This window comes from Hemiscyllium ocellatum, chromosome 24 (genome assembly GCF_020745735.1).
Source record: "Hemiscyllium ocellatum isolate sHemOce1 chromosome 24, sHemOce1.pat.X.cur, whole genome shotgun sequence".
NCBI classification, from domain to species: Eukaryota; Metazoa; Chordata; class Chondrichthyes; order Orectolobiformes; family Hemiscylliidae; genus Hemiscyllium; species Hemiscyllium ocellatum.
Genome location: NC_083424.1, coordinates 34658910 through 34683685, shown reverse-complemented (window position 1 = coordinate 34683685; position 24776 = coordinate 34658910). Strand labels below are relative to the sequence as shown.

At 38.8% G+C, this 24776-nt stretch overlaps 1 protein-coding gene across 3 annotated transcripts in view; it reads right to left on the bottom strand.

Annotated features, from left to right (window-relative positions):
- Positions 1-2477: 2477 nt before the first annotated feature.
- The window catches only part of sdsl (serine dehydratase-like), a 44146-nt gene continuing 21847 nt past the window's right edge, over positions 2478-24776 (bottom strand). For all 3 annotated transcript variants that reach the window (XM_060843696.1, XM_060843695.1, XM_060843697.1), the window contains exons 5-8: positions 16845-16933; positions 9613-9840; positions 6290-6414; positions 2478-3602 (exon numbers count right to left, since the gene is read on the bottom strand). In XM_060843696.1, the coding sequence (XP_060699679.1) occupies positions 3409-3602; positions 6290-6414; positions 9613-9840; positions 16845-16933 (636 nt within the window). In that variant the 3' untranslated portion in view covers positions 2478-3408. The remainder of the gene's footprint in view (positions 3603-6289; positions 6415-9612; positions 9841-16844; positions 16934-24776) is intronic.

Here is a 24776-nt window from a genome sequence, read left to right as displayed (position 1 = left end):
ATTTACGGATCATTTAGATGCACACTTGCGATGCCAAGGCATACAAGGCGATATACCAGGTGCTGGGAAATGGAACTAGATTCATTAGGTGGCTTGTTTCTGACTGTTTGGGAATGCAATGAGCCAAAGGGCATTTTTCTGTGCTGTAGATCTCTGTGACTACGAAAAGAAGAAAAAGAAAATCTGATCTCCTCGCCACCGGGTCTGTCAAGGTGTTGGCCTGACTGGCAGACCTTAAGACCCAGGAGCTGCCAGTGGACTTAAAAACCCTCCCTTTTTAGAAATGTTATTGTAAAATTCCACTCCTTGTGAATTTCTCCCTAAATCTGAAATTAAGGTTGCCCCACAAAGATATCTTCTGAATCTAATGTGAGTGTTTCGGTCCAACATTCGGTAAATGCTTCTTTCATTGCAGTTAATGCATGCGAATGAGACAGAGAGATGTATCACTGTGTTGAAAATGATACATCTGTTCTGTTATTAAAAAAAATTATTAAACTTTTTTTTGAAGGCTATTGTTCTTTTAAAGGAAACATCTTTTCTGATAGTGATTTTTTTAAAATGCATTCATTATCAACCAACATTGTTTCAAGAACATTATGATGACATTAAGTGCCAATATTTATTCCTGTTTGCAACCACCAGAATGAAGTGTAGTCCATCCAGCTGGGTTGAGTTGGATTAAATTAGAACACTGCCTGAAGGAATGTACACACTGAATCACTTCATGCAGGGACAGAGCAGAACTTTGAAATGTTTCATGCCATATGAAAATAACACTCAAAGACTCTATCAATGTCATTAATCCAATCGCCTGGATCTCACCCTGATGACAAGCAAAATAATTAACAACTTTCAACGCTTAATGCTTTCAGCTGCAATCCCAGGGCGCCTACATAAACATGAACATTACAGGGAATCAAAAAATCATCAATTCTTCCCAAAGAAAAATGTGATTATAATTCTTTTTACACAATTAATTGCTTAATGCATTTTTTTCCCAATACAACAATTACATAAATTTTAATTTATTTCATTGCATTTACATCATCCTCCTGCCTCTTTGCTTCCTACCACTTAAAATTTCTGCCTTTCCCCACTCACCACCCGGTACAATGATTCGGATTGCTTTCCACCTTCCCTCTTGCCCTGCTTGATCCAAACCAAGAAAGAATGGTCCAGGCAGCGATGGCAAAGGAAGCAGGTCAACTTCACTGGAAAGCAGTGCTTTGTCAAGGACGGGCTTGAAATAAATAACATTTGAAATATTTCAAAGTTGCTTTGCAGCACAGGGGAAGCAAGTCCAGCCAAGACTAAAACAGAAAATACTGGACATACCCAAAACGTCGAATTTCCTATTCCTTGGATGCTGCCTGACCTGCTGTGCTTTAACCAGCAACACATTTTCAACCATACCCAATATCAGGCAGCATTTGTGGAAAGAGAGAGATGTAACATTTCAGGTCAATATTAAAGATGCAACAGGTTTCAAGCAAGAACTGATGTAGAAAAAGAAGCAAGAGAATGAAGAAGAAAGGAAAGATCAGTGATAAAGTGCAAGGGGAGAAAAATTAAAGGACAAAGAGGTGATAGTGCATGTTTAAAGGAGATGGTAACCGAATAAATAAAGAAACAAAAATAGGATCTGGAAAAAGTGTAAGTGGGTCAAGGAAAGTTGAAGCAGGAGTTAGGAGTTCAACGATTTCATTATCAAGGTGGAGTTCAGACGTTTGTAAAGTACCAAATCGAAAGGTGGATTGCTGTTTCCAACTTCTTTTGGAACAGTGCAGGAGGTCAACACCAGAGAGTACAAGGTGAGAGTGTAACAGAATGAAGGGGGCAGAAGCTCAAGGTAGGGATCGGAATGAATGGAGGTATTCCACTGTGGTCACCTATCAGTGTTTGATCTCGGTGATGCAGAAAAGACTGCATCATGAGAAGCAAATACAGTGTAACAAATTGGAAGTGCAAGTATGTTACTGTTTCACCTTGGAAGAGCTTAGACAGTTTGAAGACAGGAGAAAAAATGACATTTGCATGGGAATGCTAAGAATGATTGAGGAGTCAATTAGGATGTAGAGGATCAAGAAGTCTGATTACTGAATGGGAGAGAAAGACACATTCAGTGCTGACATTATGCTGGGGCATTCAAAATTGGGGAAAATGATCCATTGAATATGGAGGGTGATGGGATGGTAAAACAAGGGCAATCCCATTAGGATTCTAGAAGGGAGGAGAAAGGGGCAAAAACAAAAATGTGGGAAATGGACAAGGTATGGTCAGGAACCCTTTAAAGCACGGTGAATTGAAATTTTAAATTGAGGTTACAGGCAGCATTATCAGAGCAAATACGACAACCTAGGAAAATGGAATAGTCTTCCTGCAGACGTTAGTCTGCTAGAATCAAGAGCTATAAAGAGAACATTGATTGATAATCCACTTCAGAAATAGAACAAAGAACTTTAGAAAGTGAAGGGAAGAGCCGGATAGACCATTGGAAGTTAAAGGAAATGCAGAAATTGGAAGTAAAGTCAATTAAACTTTCTGTTTCAGTTTAAGAGCAGAAAATAGCACTGCTAAGTCAAAGTACAGAAAAAGAAGAGAAGAAATAGGACTGGAATACAGGACTTGCCACACACACCACAAAGGTGAGATGACAATATAGTGAGAGTGTTTCTGGACTCTTAATCCAGACAGTCAGATTAATTCTCAAGAGGCATGTAATCACTGGCTCCCACGCCCCTGGCGTAATGTAAGTTCAATAAATAAAATTTGGAATTGAAAGTTAGTTTTGTGATGATCATTTCTGAAACTATCACCAATTGTCATAAAAACCTATCTTATTCACTAATATCCTTCAGGGAAGGAAATGTGTGCTGTCCATTCCTGGTCTGGCCTAAATGAGGCTCCACACCCACTACAGTGAGACTAATTAATAATTACCCTCTAATGAAAACCATTCAATCCAAGGGGTGGGCATCCATGTCAGAATTAAAGCCAGGACTTATAGGGGTTCCTCCAGTGCCATGTATTACCTGGAGAAAGTGAGTTGTGGCAAAGAGCAAGTTAATCATTGCAAGAACAAGTTGAGCCTATTGGGCTTGGGTGGGAGTGGATGGAGACTGGTTGGGTTTCATTTAAGGTGAAGGAGGAAGTATAGAGAGACTGAATACTGATGTTGAAGAGAATACAATCAGGGCAAGTAATTGTTAAAGTGGAGGGGAGTATTGAAAAGGTCACAAATGTCGATGAGAAAAGAAAGAAATGGCAACCTTGCCACATCCATTCCATTCACCAGGGACCCAGCACTCCCCAGTAGTTCCAGTCATATCATTTCACATGATTACTGTCTGGCAGACAAAGAGAGTTTATAAGAGAAGGGTTAAATTCAGAAAAAAAAAATTGTGTTTAGCTTTTTGCAAGTAGTATTTTATATTCTTTGAGCTGTGCCATTGTAATGCTGCTCCCACCACAGACAATGACTACTATTGACTGTAGATCCTGGGCCAACCGTCCTTCTTTCTGCAGTTGCTGGATTGTTCCAGTGTAAATGGCAGCGAGCGATGCACCACAGGCTGGCTCAACCAAAAACCTTTCATCATCTGCAAAAAGAGCCAACTGTTTGAAATCAAGGCACAAACTCCAATTTAACCATCATATCAGGTCACTGGTCTAATGAGAGACCTAGCCTCAGAGACTGCACAGCACTCAGTGTGGATCCACTGGCTACTGAGTAACATCCTGTAATATCTAAAATACCAGCCAACTTTTTAAACCAAAAATTCATCTCCTCCACTTAGTTTTGGTGAGGTGCCAGTTCCTCAAGTTTTGTAACCTGGCGAATAACTTGCAGCATCAGCAAAAAAAAATTATATTTCAAGTGGCGTTCTCACCCACTGGCCCTATTAAGTCTTTTGTTTGATTATGGACTTGGCAGAAGGGAGCATCACAACTGAAATCTAAAGAGAATACAACCGTATTTACAATAGGGGTGACCAATTTATTCAACTTCAATGTGCAAATAGAGATACTGTAAACTGACAAGATAACCAGAAGTGTACTGGTATGCTTACCCATATTCACAATTAATAAACATATGATGAAAAGTGATCCATCATGGATCCAGCATGGCTTTTGCAATGCTTTGTTTCTTTTAATTAAAATCTAGATTGTAATTTTTAATTCTTCCAATTGCAGTCATTTCTCCTCTTTTTCATTTACCTTCTCTCGTTACTGACTATCTCCATCATTTCTTTCATTCTTTTGATTTTTGTCTTTCTCATGTCCTTTATTCCCTATCCCCCTGTTATATACACACTGAACCTAATTCACTCTACTCTGAATTTACCTCCATCTCTCTCATTACCACCACTCATTTCTCTTTTATAACTCTTCCCTGAATCTGATTACTCTCATTAATTTTTGTATTTTACCGCAACCACCAAAAAAGCAATGCCTATACTGTTAGATCAGTAAATCTTGCTGTGTTCCACATTCTTAAATAACAGAACTAAAGGCTGCACTCATTATTGAGAAGGAAAGTTTAATAAACTCACAATGGATAGTGTAACAAATATTATTGATTAATATTTCCCATACGCATGCAACTTTGCCAAAATCAAAAAAGATAGCCAGCTGGCTTTGTGCAAGATATTATTGAAAGTCTTCCTTTAAAAAGTGAAATGAACTAATATTCCCATTCAGGGGTGAAAAACAGAATAAGAGACACATTCGTAAAATATGCCATTAAAATGAACAAAAGCTTTAGAATGCTGAAATCTTAATTGGGAGCCTGCTCCTCATTTGTGATAACAGAGGAGTAGACAAATATCTGGTGTTTGTTATGCAGCCAGGGTGCTGTAAGGATCTTTCCTCTTTGGGGAAAACCAGAACTAGAGGACATAGTTTTAAAATAAGGGGTTCTCCTGTCCATGTCAGAAATGAGGAGAAACATTTCTCAGTCAAAGGATCTTGGGTCTTTAGAACTCTCACCTTCAGAGGCCGTGCCTGCAAATATTTTTAAGAGAGAGATAGATAGTCTGGAACCTATCAAGTGAGTCAAAAGGTATCGGGCATAGGCAGGAATGTGGAGTCAAGGCACAATCTTAAGAGTTTGTTAAAATTTCATTCTCAAAGTTGAGTGCACTCTTTAATTCTGTTATCTGAAATGGCCTACGGGCATCAACTACTAATCCAGAAACTCAGCTAATGTTCTGGAGGCACTGGTTCAAATCCCGCCATAGCAAATAGAGGAATTTGAATTCAATAAAGAATCTGGAATTAAGAGTCTAAGATGACCATGAAACCATTTTTGATTGCTTGGAAAACTGGTCCACAAATGTCCTTTCTGGAGTGAAATCTGTCATCCTCATGTCGTCTGGCCTACATTTGACTCCAGATCCACAGTAATGTAGTTGGCTCTTAACTGCCCTCTGGGCAACTAGGGACGGACAATAAATACTGGCCTAGCCAAAGATGCCCACATTTTGTGAGTGAATAAATAAAAAAAAGGATCAGCCATGAATCATTGAATGATGGAGCAGGTCAGAGGGGCTGAATGGCCTACTGCAGCTAATTCACTTGATTGAGTAAAGAAATAATTACTGTATGACAACTTATTCAAAAGTTTGAGATTAACAAGGTTTGGATTAGCAAAAGGAACATTTCTTTTTCCTAACTGTGCTTTTTTATTCTGCATTTCACATTCCAGGAATGGATGCACTAGCCAGATGGAAGTAGATACCTTGTGAGACTTTAGGGTGCTGTTATTGGACAATAAACAATAACATTATACACTATGAAATAATATAACAATTTAACTAGGTATAAAACCTGGCAAAAGCATTAATTCAGATGAGTTGCCAAATATTCTTCCTGTTTAACATTTCCAAATGAAAAGCAAAAACCCAGTTATTTTAATCTAGCTAATATTCATAATTACAGAATTTTCTATAAATAAAATTGCATCAAATTGCCACATCTGTATAAAGAGCAACTCTTGTTACTGTAATGAGAAACTCTCACAACCAACTCACTGTGCTCTTGTGGAAGGGAAATGGATTTAATTTTGTGTCTGATGCTTTAATTTAATCAGAATGTACTGAACCTGCCTTTTGTTCCAAATGGGATGTATAAGAAAACAATTCAAAGCTAATTCATTATTCATCTTACAGCTGAACAGAATTCTGAACTTACAAGTTAAAACAAAACATGATATTAAACGGAAATGTATATTTGCAACAAAGTCAGATTCTCAATAATTTGTGTACATGAAAATAAGAAATCTCACCTAGAAATCTCTCCACTGCTTGCACAGCTTCCTGGTCACTGATTACCTCAGAGAAAATATTATGTTCCTGTGCATTCTGAAGTGCCTTCTCACACACAGTTTTAGCTCCTAGAGTTATAGCTATACTATTATACAAAGAATAGTAGGTTACAAAAACAGTTCATCACACACACAGACACTGTTGTACACAGAGATACTACACAGATAGTGTGCCAAAGCAGTAGATATTAAAAGTTGAAACAGAAATTCAAAGAGGCATCATTAAGGTATCACATTATTAATGGTAATAAATTGAAAGGTTTGTGGGGAAAGTCCAAAGTTTTGGGCCTGAACAACTAATGGCACAATTATCAACTGTAGAGCAAAATAAATCAGTTATACAAGTTATGTGCAAACATCAAACACAAGTCCTCATGAGTAAAGAGCCCAACTTCACTGAAGAATTACAAACTATTTCATTCTTTTAAGAATCTTGAATTAAAAACGTCTGAACAAATCAATGTAACAGCCACATTCAGCTACAGTCAAAGGAAAATTGAGTGCTGGAAAGCTAAAATAAAAATGAAAAATGATGGAAATACACAGCAGGCATTGAAAATAAATTTCAGTTTTTTCTGCCACTCTGTTTCAAGGTTTTTCTATTCTTTTTCTTCCATTGCCTGATCCCGGTTTGAGTAAGCAAATTAAACTTGTCACAAATTAAATGTGTTTACTCTCTAGCTAACTGAGGTACTATTGACATTAAAATACATTTACATATCCACCTGAAAGTTAATCAACTCCATGTTCAGCGTTTCTTATTCTTATTATAAGTTACCAGTTACCCAATTGGAAAATGTTAATGATACTTTCTTTTTCCTTTATGTTATAGAAATTTGAGGTCAATAAACTCATGAGAATGCAGAAGTCACAACCTGTATAGATACTGTAATCACTTCCTTGAAATACACCCAGAAATATGTCACTAGCATAAATCACTAGGAAACTGGCCAAATATGTGTATCCTGTATTGGTTAACTTGAAGTTGCTAAATCTCTCTGTATGATGTCCATTTTCTTTCTCATTTATTCTCACAAATTGGTGTGAAGTTGTTGATATAAATTACCCACTAATTAAGCTAGGTGATGCAGGGCTTCATTCCTGATGAAGGGCTTTTGCCCGAAACATCGATTTTCCTGCTCCTTCGATGCTGCATGACCTGCTGTGCTTTTCCAGCACCACGGTAATCCTGTCTCTAAGCTCAGTGATGCTCCAGTTACATCAAGAACACTGAGCTTCATTGTAAAAGATATAATCCTAATCTAGTCACTCTTCACAGTGGCACAATGTCACAGTTATTTCAGTTCTCAGTCTCAGGACAGCCAAGGATATATAATAAGGTGTTAATATATCTGCTGTACTTCAGCTGTCAGCACCAGTTCTGAATAATTATCAATAATAAATGCAAGCTTTGACTGGGGGATCCAAAACCATGAACTTTTCTAATTGTCTACAATACCTTTTTGTTCAGACAATGAGGAGAAATGAAAATTGGATGGTTTCTATGACAGCAGTGATCTGCAATGGTGGGTTTATGCCCAGACTATAATTTGAAAATCTACACCAAACCATCAACACATCTTTCAAAGTAAGATGTGCTCATAAACTATCATTACTTAATAGGGAAGTAATAAGTATTCAGCCACTGGGAATCATGTGCAAATTGAAATTCTTGCTTTCGCTAACAGTAACCATACACCTTGCAAGAATTCTCCTATTACATCTCTGCAAACCTTTATTAAAATAAGCAACAGAATAAACTTCGGCATTTTTATCCCATATGCCGGTCTATCATAATAATGACAGCACAATCCCATCTTGTACTATACGTACTGGCTGGTGTTTCTGATGGCATATGCCCTATGGATCACTTCTTACCCAAGTCACCCAAGATCGTGACAGTTAATATAACTAGAAAATACAGGAAATAATAGAAGTGATTCCAACAGCTGGTGGACCAAAGATTCTAGGGAGGTATTTATATGCAAAGTCTTTCCCACAATCTGAACAGCTTCAAATGGTTTGGAAGTAGTTTTTCTTATTTTCATAGCTATCTACATGGAACGTTTCTGTTGAATAATGTAATCACAGCTTTTAAAAAGTGAACAATTAGTAATTGGATTGTGAATAAAGAGATGAGGGGGTTCATAAGAGTGTCTACATTGACCTGAAATATCAATAAACCCACTAAGCTCTGTAAAGAAGTCCCTTCCAAGAGAATAACCTGAAAGGCATAAGAAAACTTCAACAAGATGGCTTTGCTATTAGTTGCAACTAGGTGATTTTCCTACTGGGTTTCTACCTCTGGTGAATCAGTTCTTAATGTAGTCCAGTAAAGTGTGCATTCAGGAGCAGAAGATTCAAGTTCAATTCCCACCTGCTCCAAAGGTGTATAATAGCATCTCTAAACAGGTTGACTAGAAATGTCTAAATTGTACATGATTACAAGGACAAAATAACCAATCCCTCAATGTCAATAAGGGGCTATTTTCTAAGGGAGAACAAGTTAGCGGATCAGCACTATCATACTGTAAGTAAAAAATGAGATCTGCAGATGCTGGAGATCACAGCTGAAAATGTGTTGCTGGTTAAAGCACAGCAGGTTAGGCAGCATCTCAGGAATAGGGAATTCGACGTTTCGAGCATAAGCCCTTCATCAGGAATGAGAGAGAGTAGCCAAGCAGGCTAAGATAAAAGGTAGGGAGGAGGGACTTGGGGGAGGGGCAATGGAGGTGGGGTAGGTGGAGACTCACTGAAATCCTTGTAGAGGGAGGAAGAGAGCTTCTTCAAGGAAGGCATCCTTGCAAGAGGATTCGCAGTAGGTTAAAATCTTCCTTGAAGAAGCTCTCTTCCTCCCTCTACAAGGATTTCAGTGAGTCTCCACCTATCCCACCTCCATTGCCCCTCCCCCAAGTCCCTCCTCCCTACCTTTTATCTTAGCCTGCTTGGCTACTCTCTCTCATTCCTGATGAAGGGTTTATGCTCGAAACGTCGAATTCCCTATTCCTGAGATGCTGCCTAACCTGCTGTGCTTTAACCAGCAACACATTTTCAACTATCATACTGTAGCACTGATGACAACCACCTGATGAAGGAGCAGCGCTCCAAAAGCTAATGCTTCCAATTAAACCTGTTGGACTATAACCTGATGTTGGTGTGTGATTTTTAATATTGTAGCACATTCTCTTATTACGTCCTCTTGCATAAGCGTGCTCCCAGCAAATATATCTCTATTATTTCAGTAAAAATGCTAAAAGTTTTATAAATCGATATTTTCAACATACCTTGTGATATCAGAGAGGGTGACCAATTTCCCAGCCTTCACAGCTGCATTCAGACTTTCTGCACCTTTAGTCTCCATGGCAATTACAGGCACATCACACCAGCCCACTTTCTTTAGCCCTTCAACCACTCCACAGAGAAGACCACCACCTCCAACCGACAAGATAATAGCCCCAGGTTTGCTATGTAGTGACTCCGAAAGCTCTTCCACAACAGTAGCATTTCCTTCCCTTCAGATAAAATATTAAAAAAAAATGTACTATCACAGACATCCAACAGATTTCAAAATTCTAAATCAAATAAGTCATATTGCTGAGGGGAGTCTATTATTTCCTCCTCCTTGTCCATTTACTGATTGAAATCTAAAGAAAATGCTGAAATGCCACCAACAAAATACCAAGGAGATATTTTCCTTTTTTTAGAATTGATTCATTCATGTTATGTGGCCATCATTGGCTAGGCCAGCATCTATTGAACATCCCCTATTATTCAGATGTTAGTTAACTGTCAATCATATTGCTTTCGGTTTGGAGCCATATGTAGGACAGACCAGCTATGGAGAATGGTTTCCTTCTATAAAGGGTATTAGTGGAATACAGTTTTTTTTTCTGAAAATCAACAATGGTTTCATGGTCATCTTTGGACTCTAATTCCAGATTTTTATTCAATCCAAATTTCACCATCAGCCAAGGGATTCAATTTTGAGTCTCCAGAACATTACCTGGGTGTCTGGTAATTATCCAGCTATAATATCACTTGACTTTTGCTTTCCCCCAATTTCAAAATTAGCTGATCATGAATCATCTGCTGGGGATGCATAACATCTGATCTGTGCTGATGGTGCAAGAAGGTTACCAAAAACATGCTTACAATTATTTTCCACCAAGTGCATAGAGAATTGTAATTGAGTTGTACAAAAAGTCTTCAATATCTGGCAAAATCTATCAACCACATGATAACTGACATAGTTGACAATGATCTGGATGGAATTTTAAGATCATTTGGAACCACAGGCTGAGTCTTATGGATGGAGATTGTTTGACTGCCCCCAACCACCTCACCTTCCGTCGCCCCCCCCCCACCCCAAGAAGAAACATCAGTCAGTTTAAGGCTATCCCACAGTGACATCATGATGTGAATCTAATTAGCCAGCAATTCTTGCAGTCTTACCAGTACCAGGAGAGAATACTAGGAGCTGTAACTGTCACCCATCTCCTTGGTATAACTGATATTATTCTATAAGTCCGATAGTGAGTCATGTGTGGTGTTAAGGTAAACTTTTCATTTCTCATGTATGTGTTTTGCCGCCAATTTACTTGCACCATGTGATTTCTACATGTTCTTTAGCCTTATATAAAGTACAATTAACAACTTAGAGTGTGAACAGGTACAACAGAAGAGACATCCATTGAATAAATTAAAAAACAATTTTTATATTTATGTAGCAGAAATGCATCAAATAATTGTGGGCGGCACGGTGGCACAGTGGTTAGCACTGCTGCCTCACAGCGCCTGTAGACCCAGGTTCAATTCCCAACTCAGGCGACTGACTGTGTGGAGTTTGCACGTTCTCCCCGTGTCTGCGTGGGTTTCCTCCGGGTGCTCCGGTTTCCTCCCACAGTCACAAAGATGTGCGGGTCAGGTGAATTGGCCAAGCTAAATTGCCCGTAGTGTTAGGTAAGGGGTAAATGTAGGGGTATGGGTGGGTTGCGCTTCGGCGGGTCGGTGTGGACTTGTTGGGCCGAAGGGCCTGTTTCCACACTGTAAGTCTAATCTAATCTAATTGCACAAAAAAACCTACCATGAGTTCTTTCATACCTGAATCAACATTAATTTCTAGTTGACTTTAATGATAAGTCATACCTTGAATTGTTTCTTTCCACACATCTTCATATAAAATGCATTCTAATATTTTTTACTTATCTATTGATAATGACAGCTTAGGTAATGCGTCAAGTTCCTAAGCCGCAAGACTGAACTAAGTGCCTTGCAGTAGCACATTGCATGTTGATGTTAAATATTCCACTGTCTGGCACACAGATTGTAAACTGTACAACAGTTTGTAACATCAGAACAACATACCGTAGCTGGAGTATAAGGGGGGTGAGACTACCGAACTCATTTAAGGTAGAAACTTATAGTTGAGGAGAGACTTTATTCTATCAGTCTGGCCTGGACTGATCCTACAGTCCTGAGTAAAAAGGAAGGCGTCAGTGACCACTCCAGCTACCTACTCCAGGGCATTTCTTACCTGAACAACTTTCTGGTGTCAGGCTAGCACAAAGCAGATGAGCATCGTAACTTCCTGCACATGACTTAACAATAGAGTCACTGGCAAGTATTTGTAGCAAGAGCTGCTACAAACCAGAAATATCAGAATTTCTAATTTGAAAATTTGTCAATGCAATTTATACTTTCTTTATCTTTTAATTTAAAACTAGTTTAAAATACTTCATTTCTTTGAACACTTTCACTTTGTTTCTTTCATTTCGGAAGTAACACTTTAGTTACAGTGTCTCTGCAATTACGAGTAAAGATTAAAATGGTGAAAGAGAGCTTGTGAATCATAACAGGTATCAATGCCAAATGCACAGATGTGCCACCCAGTAGGTTTCCTAAGGAAGATCAGCAATAACAAGCATTAAATCAGGTGAGCTGACTGTCATGCTGAGTATAAGAATAATTAAGAAAGGAGGGGTCTCAATTAGGTTGAATTTGTCATGTTTACTTAGTAGACTACATGGCTGCAATTCAGCAGCAAAACCGTAGTAGTAATTGATCAAACCCTGAATGGAGAGAGAAGTTAATGGACTGAAGTCAGTTTGTGTACTACCATCGATCACCAATGGTGTTTGTCTTTACTGGGTGAGTAAGCAAATACTGGAGACCAAGATGTGCCAAATGGATGATTGATTACATCAAACAGCAAGAGTTGGTGCAGGCTGTCTTACACAACACAAAATAATTGCGAGAAATATTAGGAGAAACCAAAATACACAAATTTCTTGCTGAAAATCACAGCTGTTATTTTGCAACCAACTACATTGAATTGGATTAGATATGTTTTTCTTTTGCTTCATGTTTTTACTCCTCGAGGAAGGAATGCAGGACTTGACTAATCTGCAGAATCCCTCGTGACCAACATGATACCATTAACCCATCTTGATTTTAACGTTGCTATTCTGAGGTGCTTGAAGAGTATTTGCACCTAACAACTCATTTATAAAGATGAGAATAGTAACCCTTTAAAATTGACTTGCTGTTCATTGCTATACCACTTAAGTAATTAGAGCTGAGGAAGAAACAGTGTTGTAACCTCATGCCAATCAGATATCATGCTGGCAAGAAAATCTCCTTTAAGCTATAATAACTAGTACAGAAATATAGCTCCTCTTCCAGAACTTACACAACACACAATAGCGTTGCATATCACATACGATTGGTCTTAAATGAGAACTTTAAACACTTTGATTTGCATAGATAAATTACCCTCTTTCTTTGTGTTAATCCAAATATGACAGCAGCACAGTGCTTAAAGTACCTTTGGCTGAGTACCTTGACAATTTGATTGTTTATTGTCTGTGTTGACATGTGCATCGTATGATTACAGACAATTGATATGAGGTGGAAATAAAATTTACATTATGGAACAATAAAAAGCAGTATAATTTCCTGTATATAATTTTCACTGTGAGCCACTCCTTGTGGCTTATTCCCAACTCCATATCATTTCCTGTTCGCAATTCCCTGTTGTGGGTTACTCCCTTTATAAAACTCTGACAGTCTCACTTCCTGCAATTGATTGTTGACAGTAGATGCTGCTCAGTTTATGAGATTCTGATTGTCAAGACCTTGCTTAAGTCTCAGTAAAATATAGTGCACAGTTTTTGTTCACTTCAGACAAGAATGAATATTGAGATTTTGCAGAAAACAGCTCAAGATTAATTCCCAGATTAGTACTCAGATGTGTGCAAGGAACAGGAACCTGGATATTCTGATACAGGACAGACCAATTTGCAATTTCACTGCACACCATTCCCTTGAACAAAGAACAAACAGTACAGCACAGGAATAGGCTCTTCAGTCCACCAACCTGCACTGACACATGACATCATTCAAAATTAAAAATCTTTTTCCTCTATGTAGTCTTTACTCCACTCTTGTTGCATATTCATATACCTGTCAAGATGCCTCTTAAACATTGCTGTTGTATCTGTTACAACCACCTCTTCTGGCAGCATATTCCACTCTCACACAGCTCATTTCAACTTTCCCCCTTTTACCTCAAACCTATGCCCCCTATTAAATGAGATTTCTAACCTGGGAAAAAGACTCCAATCATCCATTCTATCCATACCTCTCATAATTTTGTAAACATATATCAGGTCACCCTTCAAGTGAAAACAAACTGAGTTTGTCCAATCTCTGCTCATAGTTAATATCCTTCAAACCAGGCAACATGTTGCTAAACTGTTTCTGTATCCTTTTCAGAGCCTCCACATTCTTCTGGAAGAGTGGCAACCAGGATTGTACACAATATTCCATACATGGCCTATGTAAAGTTTGGGACAGCTTAAAGGTGACTTTCCATTTTTATATTCTATGCCCCGATTGATGAAAGAAAGCATGCCAAATGCCTTCTTGACCACCTTATCAACTTGAATTGCCACTTTGAGGGAATTGTGAACCTGTTTGCCTCCATCCCTTTGTATGTTAATGCTTCTAGGAGTTCTGCCATTTACTGTAGACTTCCCTCCTGCATTAGGAGAAAGTGAGGACTGCAGATGCTGGAGATCAGAGTAAAAAAGTGTGGCTCTGGAAAAGCATAGCAGGTCAGACACCATCCGAGGAGCAGGAGAGTCGACATTTTGGGCGTTAGACCTTGCATTTGTCCAGATTAAATTCCATCAGCTATTTCTCCATTCAAGTCTCCAGCTTATCTGTATCCTCCAGCAATCCTCCTCACTATCTGCAGCTCCACAAACATACTAATCAGACCACCTATATTTTCCTCCAAATCATTAATATACCTTACAAATAATAAGGGTCCCAGCACTGATCCCTATGGAACACCACTGGTCACAGATCTTCATTCATAAAAACACCCTTATACCTCTACTCCCAGTCTCCATGACCAAGTCAGTTCTGTATTCATCTTACCAGCTCTCTGCTGATCCCACGTGACTTCACTTTCTATACCAGCCTGCCATAAGGACCTTCGTCAATGGCCTTGCTAAAGTGTATGTGGACAACAATAAGCCCATGCCAATCATCTTTGTCACTTCTCAAAAAACAAAATCCTTCCCACAAAAAAGCATGCTACCTATCCTGAATAAGTCTATAATTTTACCAAGTGTGAATAAATCCTGCCCCCAAGAACCTTCTCCAATAACTTCCCTACCACTGATGTCACACTCACTGACCTGTAATTTCCCTGATTATCCCTGTTGGTTTTCTTCAACAAAAGAACAACATTAGCTATTTCCCAGTCCTCTGGGACTTCTCCCTGTGATTAAAGAATATACAATTTCCTCCTAAACCTCCCTCTGTATCCTGGGGACTTATATATCTTATTACTTTTCAAAACACCCAACAACACCTTTTTAATATGGACATGCCCTAGAATATCAATACACCCCTCTCTACACTCACCATCCACAATGTCCTTCACCTTTCTGAATACCAGTGAAAAGTATTCATTAAGAACCCCACCCACTCCTCCAGCATCATGCATAAATTCCCTCCTTTGTCCTTGAGTAGACCTAACATTCCACTAGTGACTTGTACAGGTACTAAATGTTTTAGAATTTTCCTTAATCCTGTTTGCCAAGGACATTTCATGGTCCTTTTTAGCCCTCCTAACTTCTTGTTTAAATTATTTTCTGTTTTTTTTATATTCTTTGAGGGTTCTGTCTGTTTTCAGCTTCCTAAACCTTACGTGTGTTTCCATCTTCTTTTCGACTTAAGTTCTCAGTTTCTCTGGTCATCCAAGGTTCCTGAATCTTGTGATCTTTATCCTCGATTTTCCCAGGAACATGCTGGCCCTGAACACTCATCAACTGACTTTTGAAAGATTCCCACATGATAGATGTGGATTTACCCTCAAACAGCCATCCCCAATCTACATTCCCTAGTTCCTGCCTAATGTTGTTATGGTTAGCCTTCCCCCCAGTCTAGTACTTTCACCCATGGTCTACTCTTATCCTTATCCATCAGTAATTTAAAACTCACCGTTCCTGAAATACTCTACCACTGAAACTTTGATCACTTAACCGAGCTCATACCTCTACACCAGGTCTAGTATGGCCCTTCCCTAGTTGGACTATTTAAATAGCTACTGACTGTGCATCATTTCCTGTAAATATTACATGACTCATTGTAACTGATTCTTGACCATGGTTTACATGAATTATTGCAGTTTGTGGCACTCTCTCTAACCAACTCTGGACCGTGTATCTCTCACTACATATGACTCCTTGCAACGTGACACTGCATCATTATGTACAGCACTGCCTCCAAAATCAGAGCCTTTTCAAAATACTCAATTATAGTTTGAGCGAGAGGAAGAGGCTGAATAGGCCGGGGCTATTTTCTCTGGAGTGTCGGAGACTGAGAGGTTACATTATAGAGGTTTATAAAATCATGAGGGGCATGGATAGGGTAAATAGACAAGATCTTTTTCCTGGAGTGGGGAAGTTCAAACCTAGAGGGCATAGGTTTAAGATGAGAGGGGAAAGATTTACAAGGGACCTAAGGGGCAACTTCTTCAAGCAGAGGGTGGTGCATGTTTGGAATGAGCTGCCAGAGGAAATGGTGAAGGCTGGTACATTTGGACCATTCAAAAGACATCTGGATGAGTAGAAAGGATTTAGAGGGATATGGGCCAAATGCTGGCAAATGGGACTAGATTAATTTAGGATATCTGGTCAGCATATAGGAGTTGGACCAAAGGGTTTTTTTCCATGCTGTACATCTCTATGACTCTATGACAAAACTGATAAAAAAAATCATATTTGTATCTCACTTTCACTACATGATTAGAAAAATGCTGTCAAAATAAATATTATCTTCAACTTCAATATTCTTCAAAGCCTTTTGAATTGAATCTTAGTCAATCATTTAAGAGGGCAAGACAAAAAAAATTAAACAAACAATAATTTTGATTGTTTGTTCCATCATCTTTCTTATTATTTAAGTGAATTAAATTTTCTGACTTTTTTTGATGAATCCTTACCAAACCAGCGGATGGTTGAAAGGTGAAACGTAGACCCAGCCGTCATTTTCAGATAGTTTTAATGCTTTCTTGTTAGCATCGTCCCAAACCTAGAAAAGCATTTTAAGAAGACAGATTAGTACTGAGTATTATTTATCAAGGAATTCTCCATTATTATATCCTTTAGACAAAGCAGTAACAATGTTTGCACCTTGCTTGGACTGGTCCCAACATCCCTTCAGCATGACAGATTGAATAGCCATGATCCCACAGTTCCATAAGAACTGGTTCTAAGGAAGTCTTCAGCAATCTCAAAACAGAAGCAAATACTTGCATGTCACACTAAGACATTCAAACTGATGATCTTGAGGGAGATTTTCTTTTCCCTTTTATCAAGCACTCTTCAAAAACATATTAATTGGAGTCTTAAAGAAAATTGAAAGGAAGACAAGTAGAATGGCCAGTTGACTCAGTGACTCTTCTGGTTGTGGCATTATACCATAAAAATGAACAATGTTCAATTCCTTGATCAAAGTGCCACAACAGGCTTCAGTGTCCTCAGTCTGTGGAGGGAGAATTAAGAAACTCAGCTACAGCTCTTGGTCAGAACATTCAATGCACTTGGCTGAAGTGATTATCAATGAAATTTATTTGTGATTCAGCTGCCCTTTTGTAACTCATTGTGGAGCCTTTTGTCCTGAATTAATTATTGCTTTACAACATTCTTGTCATCACAATTTCACTGTGCCTCAGTAAGAAAGCTGTTTTCTTACAGAAAAAGCTTGCAGTCCTATAATGCCTTTCACAACTTGGCAATTCATGATTTAAATTATTTGACCCTGCAAAATCAATTCACTTTTGGCCAGCTTTGCATTACCAGCTACTCATTCCTGGCACAGATTTTACTAAAATCAAAATATTAGAGCTATAACCCATTTTTAATATTGAAGTACAAACAAAGGTTATCTTTAGCATAAAATGTGATTTATTCCATGAGTGTCACTTGGTCCTTGGATTACAATACGTGTATCTGGGGTGCATCCCTTGAAATAATGATGAAGCTTGCTAATGGCAAGAACCTTTGTATACTGTATTTTAACATGGGGAGGTAGTGCAGCATTAAGTGTAAATGCCCTCAGAGAAACTGTGAAGAGTTTAGAAAACATACAAACATTTTCACTTTGCATTGAGATTAACTTCACGTATCATCATTGTGTTTTTTTAAAGCTCTTTCTGATTTGAAAATCAACATTTTATTATGAGCAACAACATAAAGCCACGCAAGAAGTAACATTGGTCAGCAGCTGAAAGTGCATTTTTAATTTTCTTACCCATTGTTGTCATATGCTAGAAAGGTCAAAGATCACTCTGAAAAGCCTCTCAGTTTGAATACTCAAAGTCATATGAATTACTTCGAATGTCTATCATTCCATCATCAAAGACACCAAACAGCAGCATGTTAAGAAAGTCAGGTCTTTCCACTGGGTTAAGAATGCGTCCATGCAAACCAATGACAGGAGTTGAAAGGCATAGGGAAGCATGTCAGAACCAATTGCTTTCACTGACTATTGGTTTTACACTTGTGTGAGATGACAAAAAGGGAAAACAAATATAAGATGGTCATTAATAAATTCAATTAGGAATTCAGGAGAAACGTGTTTATCTATGGAATGGTCAGAATGCAGAACTCACAGTCATAAGCTTGATGAAAATATTAAGTTGCATTTGCATGGATGCTACATAAACACAGAAGGAAGTAAGAAATAGGAGAAAATGTTGATGGAGTTAGATGCAATAGGATGGAAGAAGGTTTGTGTGGAATGTAACACCAGCATGGATCAGTTGGGCCAAAGGGTCTGTTTCTATGCTGTACATTTGCTGTAAATCTCAGGTTGTAGACAGATTGGAAGAAGAAAGCCTTTTAGCTGAGTTTACGGTATCTAAGAATTACAGTTGTGTCTGCTTTGGATTTCTTCTCAAAAAAGCTAAATATAGCAAATGACATGTTTAAATGTGACTTTTAAAAATATAATTTTACGTAAAACGCCTTCCCTGCACATGACATACGTGAAGATGATTTCATCAAAGCTAATTTTTATGTAAGAATAATCCCTGGTGCGAATGCATAAAATGGCTTTATTGACAATTCCCATCCTTGAACTGGTGGCAATGCCTAATTTTGGAAATACCAAGTGCGGTAGCTGTGGTATTCAATTTTACTTAATTAAAACAAATTACACTGGGATTCATAAATTTAACATCATTGCAAGTTACTGATGTGATTGCATCTGAAATACAGAACACAGTCATATTCAGAAACATAACTGGTTTCATTTCATTTTAAAGTTGAGATCTGTTTCTTAATACTGAATAAAGAAATTAAGAGTTTAAGAGGAACTATGAAAAGTTGAAGACCAGAATTAATTGTATGCCCTCCTCACCACACTGGAAGGAATAAATCAAGATCAAACAAAAGCATTTTGAGAAGCAATACATTTGCATATTTTACATCGTTTGGATGACTGTGGCATTTAAGGTTGCAGTTTCAACTTAACTCAGTCAAAAAGTTGTGAATTCAGATCTCTTTCAAATGCACTACTGAATTGTCAGGAGATGCCATCTTTCAGATGAGACATTAATCTGAATCCTTATCTGCCCTTTCTCGTGGGATTTCAATTAGGGCAGAACATCCTGGTTAAAAACCTTGCCAGTTCTTTCATTTTATTGACTTTGATGAAAATGAAAATTGGCAGGGTGTATAAAGGGAGCTGATCCCCTACCAGAAGCTTTCTGCCAAAATTGAAAATGTTCCACATGGTCTTGCATTTACAAAGATGTTTTGTTTTATTCTGTTGTTAAACAAGTGCGTATTTCACCTCAATCCAGTGAACAAGAATAAGGCACTGCAGTTATTTCTCTTGTTTCCACATTGATCCCACCTACCTCCAGAATGCCATTTCTATAGCTCACCAGTGGAATGGAAAGGAAGCCAAGGCTTTTCAACGGCTCATTGTCACTGCAACAATAAGTGGGAATACTCTGCTCCCATCTCCACTGACCGCTGATGGTTAAAATCCGTCTAATGCCTTCTATCAAGCATCCTTGGACAAAAAGACAAGATCTGCTCCCAGCCATCTGCCAATACGCCTCCAACTTTGAGCACGAGTATTTATGTTAACCTGTATACTTATTCAATGATATTCTAGCTTGGGGAATTTTGGATGCAAAATAACTTTATACAAATGGGGCATTCAGTCCTAAAACCAAACAAATTGAGGCAGGTCAATCATGGTTGTGAAGTCAAGCACTTTTTGTAAATTGATCTGAGACTTTTATAAATTAGTATCTGTAAGAAATTCAATACTTTTTTTTCAACATCACAATCCAAAGATGTGCAGGTTAGTAAATTGGCCATGCTAAAATCCCCATTGTGTTAGGCACATTAGTCAGGGGTAAATGTAGGGGATTAGGTCTGGTGGGTTGCTCTTCAGAGGGTCAGTATGGACTTGTTGGGCCCAAGTGCCTTTTTCCATACTGTAGGAAATCTAATCTAATCATTTCAACATTGACAATAATCCCTCTGTTTTATCCCACCCTAACCCCAACCAGACAAGCGTTCATCCTCCAGCATCAAGTCTTCCATTTTTCAAGCAAACTCATAACTTAGAGTGAGGCCGCCAATATGGAGGCAGTCCACTTTCATGTTGTGGACCTATGCTCACACATTATTCAATTTCTGTCTACAAATTTGTTTAACATAAGCGATTTCACATAGATCTCTAGAATCCCTACAATGTGGAGCAGGCCATTCAGCAAGTCCACACTGCTCCTCCGAAGAGCATCATACCCAGACTCACCCTGTCCCTGTAACTCTGCATTTCCCCTGGCTAAGCCACCTAGCCTTCATGTCCATGGACACAATGAGCAGTTTAGCATGGCCAATCTACCTTTCCTGTACACCTTTGGACTATGTGAGGAAATCGGAGCACCCAGAGGGAACCCACGCAGACATGAGGAGAATGTGCAAACTCCACACTGACAGTTGCCCGAGACTGGAATTGAATCTGAGTCTGGTGCTGTGAGGCAGCAGTGCTAACCACTGAGCCACCATGTCATCTCAGATGATCAGAGATTTCTGCCTCATCAGTTTCTCCTGATGTGAATCCGAAGTCCCAAGAGTGAAACCTCTTCAATATTTTTTCATATATACATATGAACATACAAGTTACTAACAGGAGTAGGCCATTCAGCCTCTTGAATTTGCTCTGCCATTCAATACGATTATGGTTGAGCTGATTACAGCCACAACTCCACCTTCCCACTTCCTCTCTGACTCCCTAACTAATCAGAGACAAAACAAAAACTGCACATGCTGGAATCGAAAGTAGACAGGCAGGAGGCTGGATGAACCCGAAGAAGGTTTGTACCCGAAATATCGACTTCTCTACCTCCTGATGCTGATTGACTTGCTGTGTTCTTCCAGCCTCCTGCCTGTCTACTTCCTAACTAATCAAGCAAGGATCTATTCACCTCTGCCTTAAAAAACATTTAACAAACCTGTCTTCACTGCTCTTTGGGGCAGCAAGTTCCAGAGACAAATGACCCTCAAGCAAATATTTCTTCAAGTTTCTCATATGCTGAAAAGATTTTTCTCATTGTTGAGGAACTGGTGGGTACAGATTAAATATAAAGAATTCTCAACAATAAGAAAAATCTTTTCAGCATATGAGAAACTTGAAGAAATATTTGCTTGAGGGTCATTTGTCTCTGGATCTTGCTGCCCCAAAGAGCAGTGAAGACAGGTTTGTTAAATGTTTTTTTTAAGGCAGAGGTGAATAGATCCTTGCTTGAGGATTCTTTATATTTAATCTGTACCCACCAGTTCCTCAACAATGAGAAAAATCTTTTCAGCATTCGCCTTGTCAAGTCCCCTCAGTATATTTCAATGTTTCAATGAAGATCACATCTCATTCTTCTTAATACCAACGGATAAAGGCCCAGCCTCATAAAATAATGCACCCTTATCACAGGTATCTACTTCTAATGTATTTACATATATGTCCTTTCTCAAATAACAAGGCTGAAACTATATGCACCATACTAGATCTGGTCTCACCAATGCCCTGAACAGCTATAGCAAAACATCTGTATTTTAACATCCCATTCCCCTCCCAATAAACAACAGCTCAAATTGAGACTAGAGTGTCTCACAATCACTGGCTTATGTGGCCACTGCCAAATAATCAATTGCTCTGTGGACTCTTCATCTCCTTTAAATAAGAAGGAAATGGCTCCCACTCAGTGTGACAAGTGGATACCTCGGCTTTTGTCAAATATTCTTCGAGCACAACTAAACTGAGCCCAAGCAGGTTGGCTTTGTTTGCCTCTGCTTCGCCTCTCCTCTCTTTATGTTGTATAAATGTTGCATGGGTGATACCCATGACTATCAATGATAATGTGCAACCAAATGATTGATTCTAACAATGCTCAACTCTCAAAGAGTGATACCATACATGGAGTGAAAGTTAGATTTCATCCATGATTTATTATGTACTTTAATGTTGTCATTTCTTACTATCTCATTACATTTTCAACAAAATGTGCCAGTTTGCAAAAATATGGCAGGTCATTTATTTGAATAAGAGTTGTTGTCATGGAACTTAGGTGCATTGATTTGCAACTACACAGCCTATTATGATAATCTCAACATTCAAAGTCATATCACATCTACGGCATGGAGAAAAGCCACATATAGTTGAGCCCTCAGCAGAGTCACAATGAAAGGGTTAAGTCCTTACCCTAAAATTGAACCTCCCTTCAAATTATCTGAAACCATTGACTTATTTACTTCATAGCACTATTGCAAAAGTCAGTGGCAGTAATGGAGATTAAATGAGGTGGAATTCTTGCTTCTTGTTGTACAGAGTTCAAGGTCGAAAGAGGAGCAAGGTCAAAAGGGCAGCCTGGTGGATGGGCTTGTTGATTGGAAAAGCAACACAGCATTGGCAGCATGGTAACCAAGAATTTCAATATTCCATGCACCTTCCGAATCCATCAGGGACAATCATGCAGCCAGAACCAAAAGTCAGAGCCGTGACTTGCAAAGTTTTCTGGTACCAAGAGCGAAGATGTACTTCAAAGATAATACAACTGACCACTCCCACTTCTGTATTTTAGATTAGATTAGATTACTTACAGTGTGGAAACAGGCCCTTCAGCCCAACAAGTCCACACCGACCCGCCGAAGCGCAACCCACCCAGACCCCCTATATTTACCACTTACCTAACACTACGGGCAATTTAGCATGGCCAATTCACCTGACCAGCACATCTTTGGACTGTGGGAGGAAACCGGAGCACCCGTAGGAAACCCACGCAGACACGGGGAGAACGTGCAAACTCCACAAGTCAGTCGCCTGAGTCGGGAATTGAACCCAGGTCCCTGGCGCTGTGAGGCAGCAGTGCTAACCACTGTGCCGCCCTCGCGGATTTAGAACGTAGATGTGTTGGCACTTCCCTGAAAATGCTGAACTCTATAAAACTACAGTTGATAGTTAAAGATGGATTTGCTGCACATCGCATGTAGTAAACATGCACTGGGAAACCGTTAGCAGCTGGACCAAGATTTTGTGATGCGCATATGGTATATTTCTTGTATCTTGCCCCACAAGGAGTCATAAAATGCATCATTATGTGCAAATCAATTTATTTCTTATGTGACCTCTTGATTAGCTGTCATAATATTCTCAATGGCATTTATAATGCATAGAATAGTTTCTCTGTCTTTGTATGATCTATATTAGTATTTCAAATTTGGTGGGTAATAGTTCAGAAGTCTGAATCTAGACTAAACAGATTTCCTATAGGTGAACTCCCATCTTCTCTCTATTCTCACTCTATTCTATCTCAATCTGGCCTACTTAGTGTCCTATAGGGCTGTTTCTTAACCCACATAGTATAGGGCTATCACAAGAGCCTCTACTCACAGCCCTAACAGCTACTGTGCTAACAGAGACAAGAGAACAGCCAAAATCAAGACCAACAGAGATTTTACATTTCCCTGTTGCAAGCTTTAAGCCAATTCTTCACGAAATAGGCAAGTTATTCTAATCCATTTCAAACACAGTGACAAACAGATGGACAGAGAGGACTCAGTATTGAACCCTCGCAGGCATTACTAAAAATAAACTGAAGTAAGTGAAACAGTGACAGTCAATATATTCTCATTTTCTTTCTAGCAAGCCTCTTTCTTCTTATCAACACTTGCTCCATGTCCATTTTTACCAAAATGTCACTTTTATGTTTGTTTTTATCCCACTGAAGTGGCTATCATTTGCATAACATTTCTCAGGCATATCATCTTGGGAATAGACTGTACATGGTTAATATCTGCCTAAATCAGGCAAAACTCTGAGTGACATGTACGGTTCATTCAGTTCAATGAGCCAGAAAATTCAAAGCTAACCAAATGGAGAGGCAAAGACAGAGAAACCCAATGAATACAGTGGGCAGGGCTCCTGTGAACCAATGCTGAGCATCATATGAATTGGAATTGTGGCTAACAGCAGGTCTCAGCAGATTTAACAGCAGACTCATTGAATCTGAGCTGGCTGTTTCAAGCCACTAACTTTAGAGTGCTTTTGAAATGCCTCAGACTGCTGGCACAGCTGTTTAGCTAAACTACCGAGAGCAATGTACGGAACGAGAGAAACAACACTGCTTGTTCCAAGGTCTGCAGAGAATTAATAAATTACATATTTATTTCATTCATCTTTCAATAAGTTTCTTTTGCATTCAGACATTCTGAAATGCTCTTCTTACTATGAATACAAATGGCATAGGGCCACACTTGGAGATATTTTCACGAATGCACAAAGTGCCTTTACTCAGGCAAATATTTCTGACATAAACCAAGAGATGGAATATAGAACAGTACAACACAGGAACAGGCCC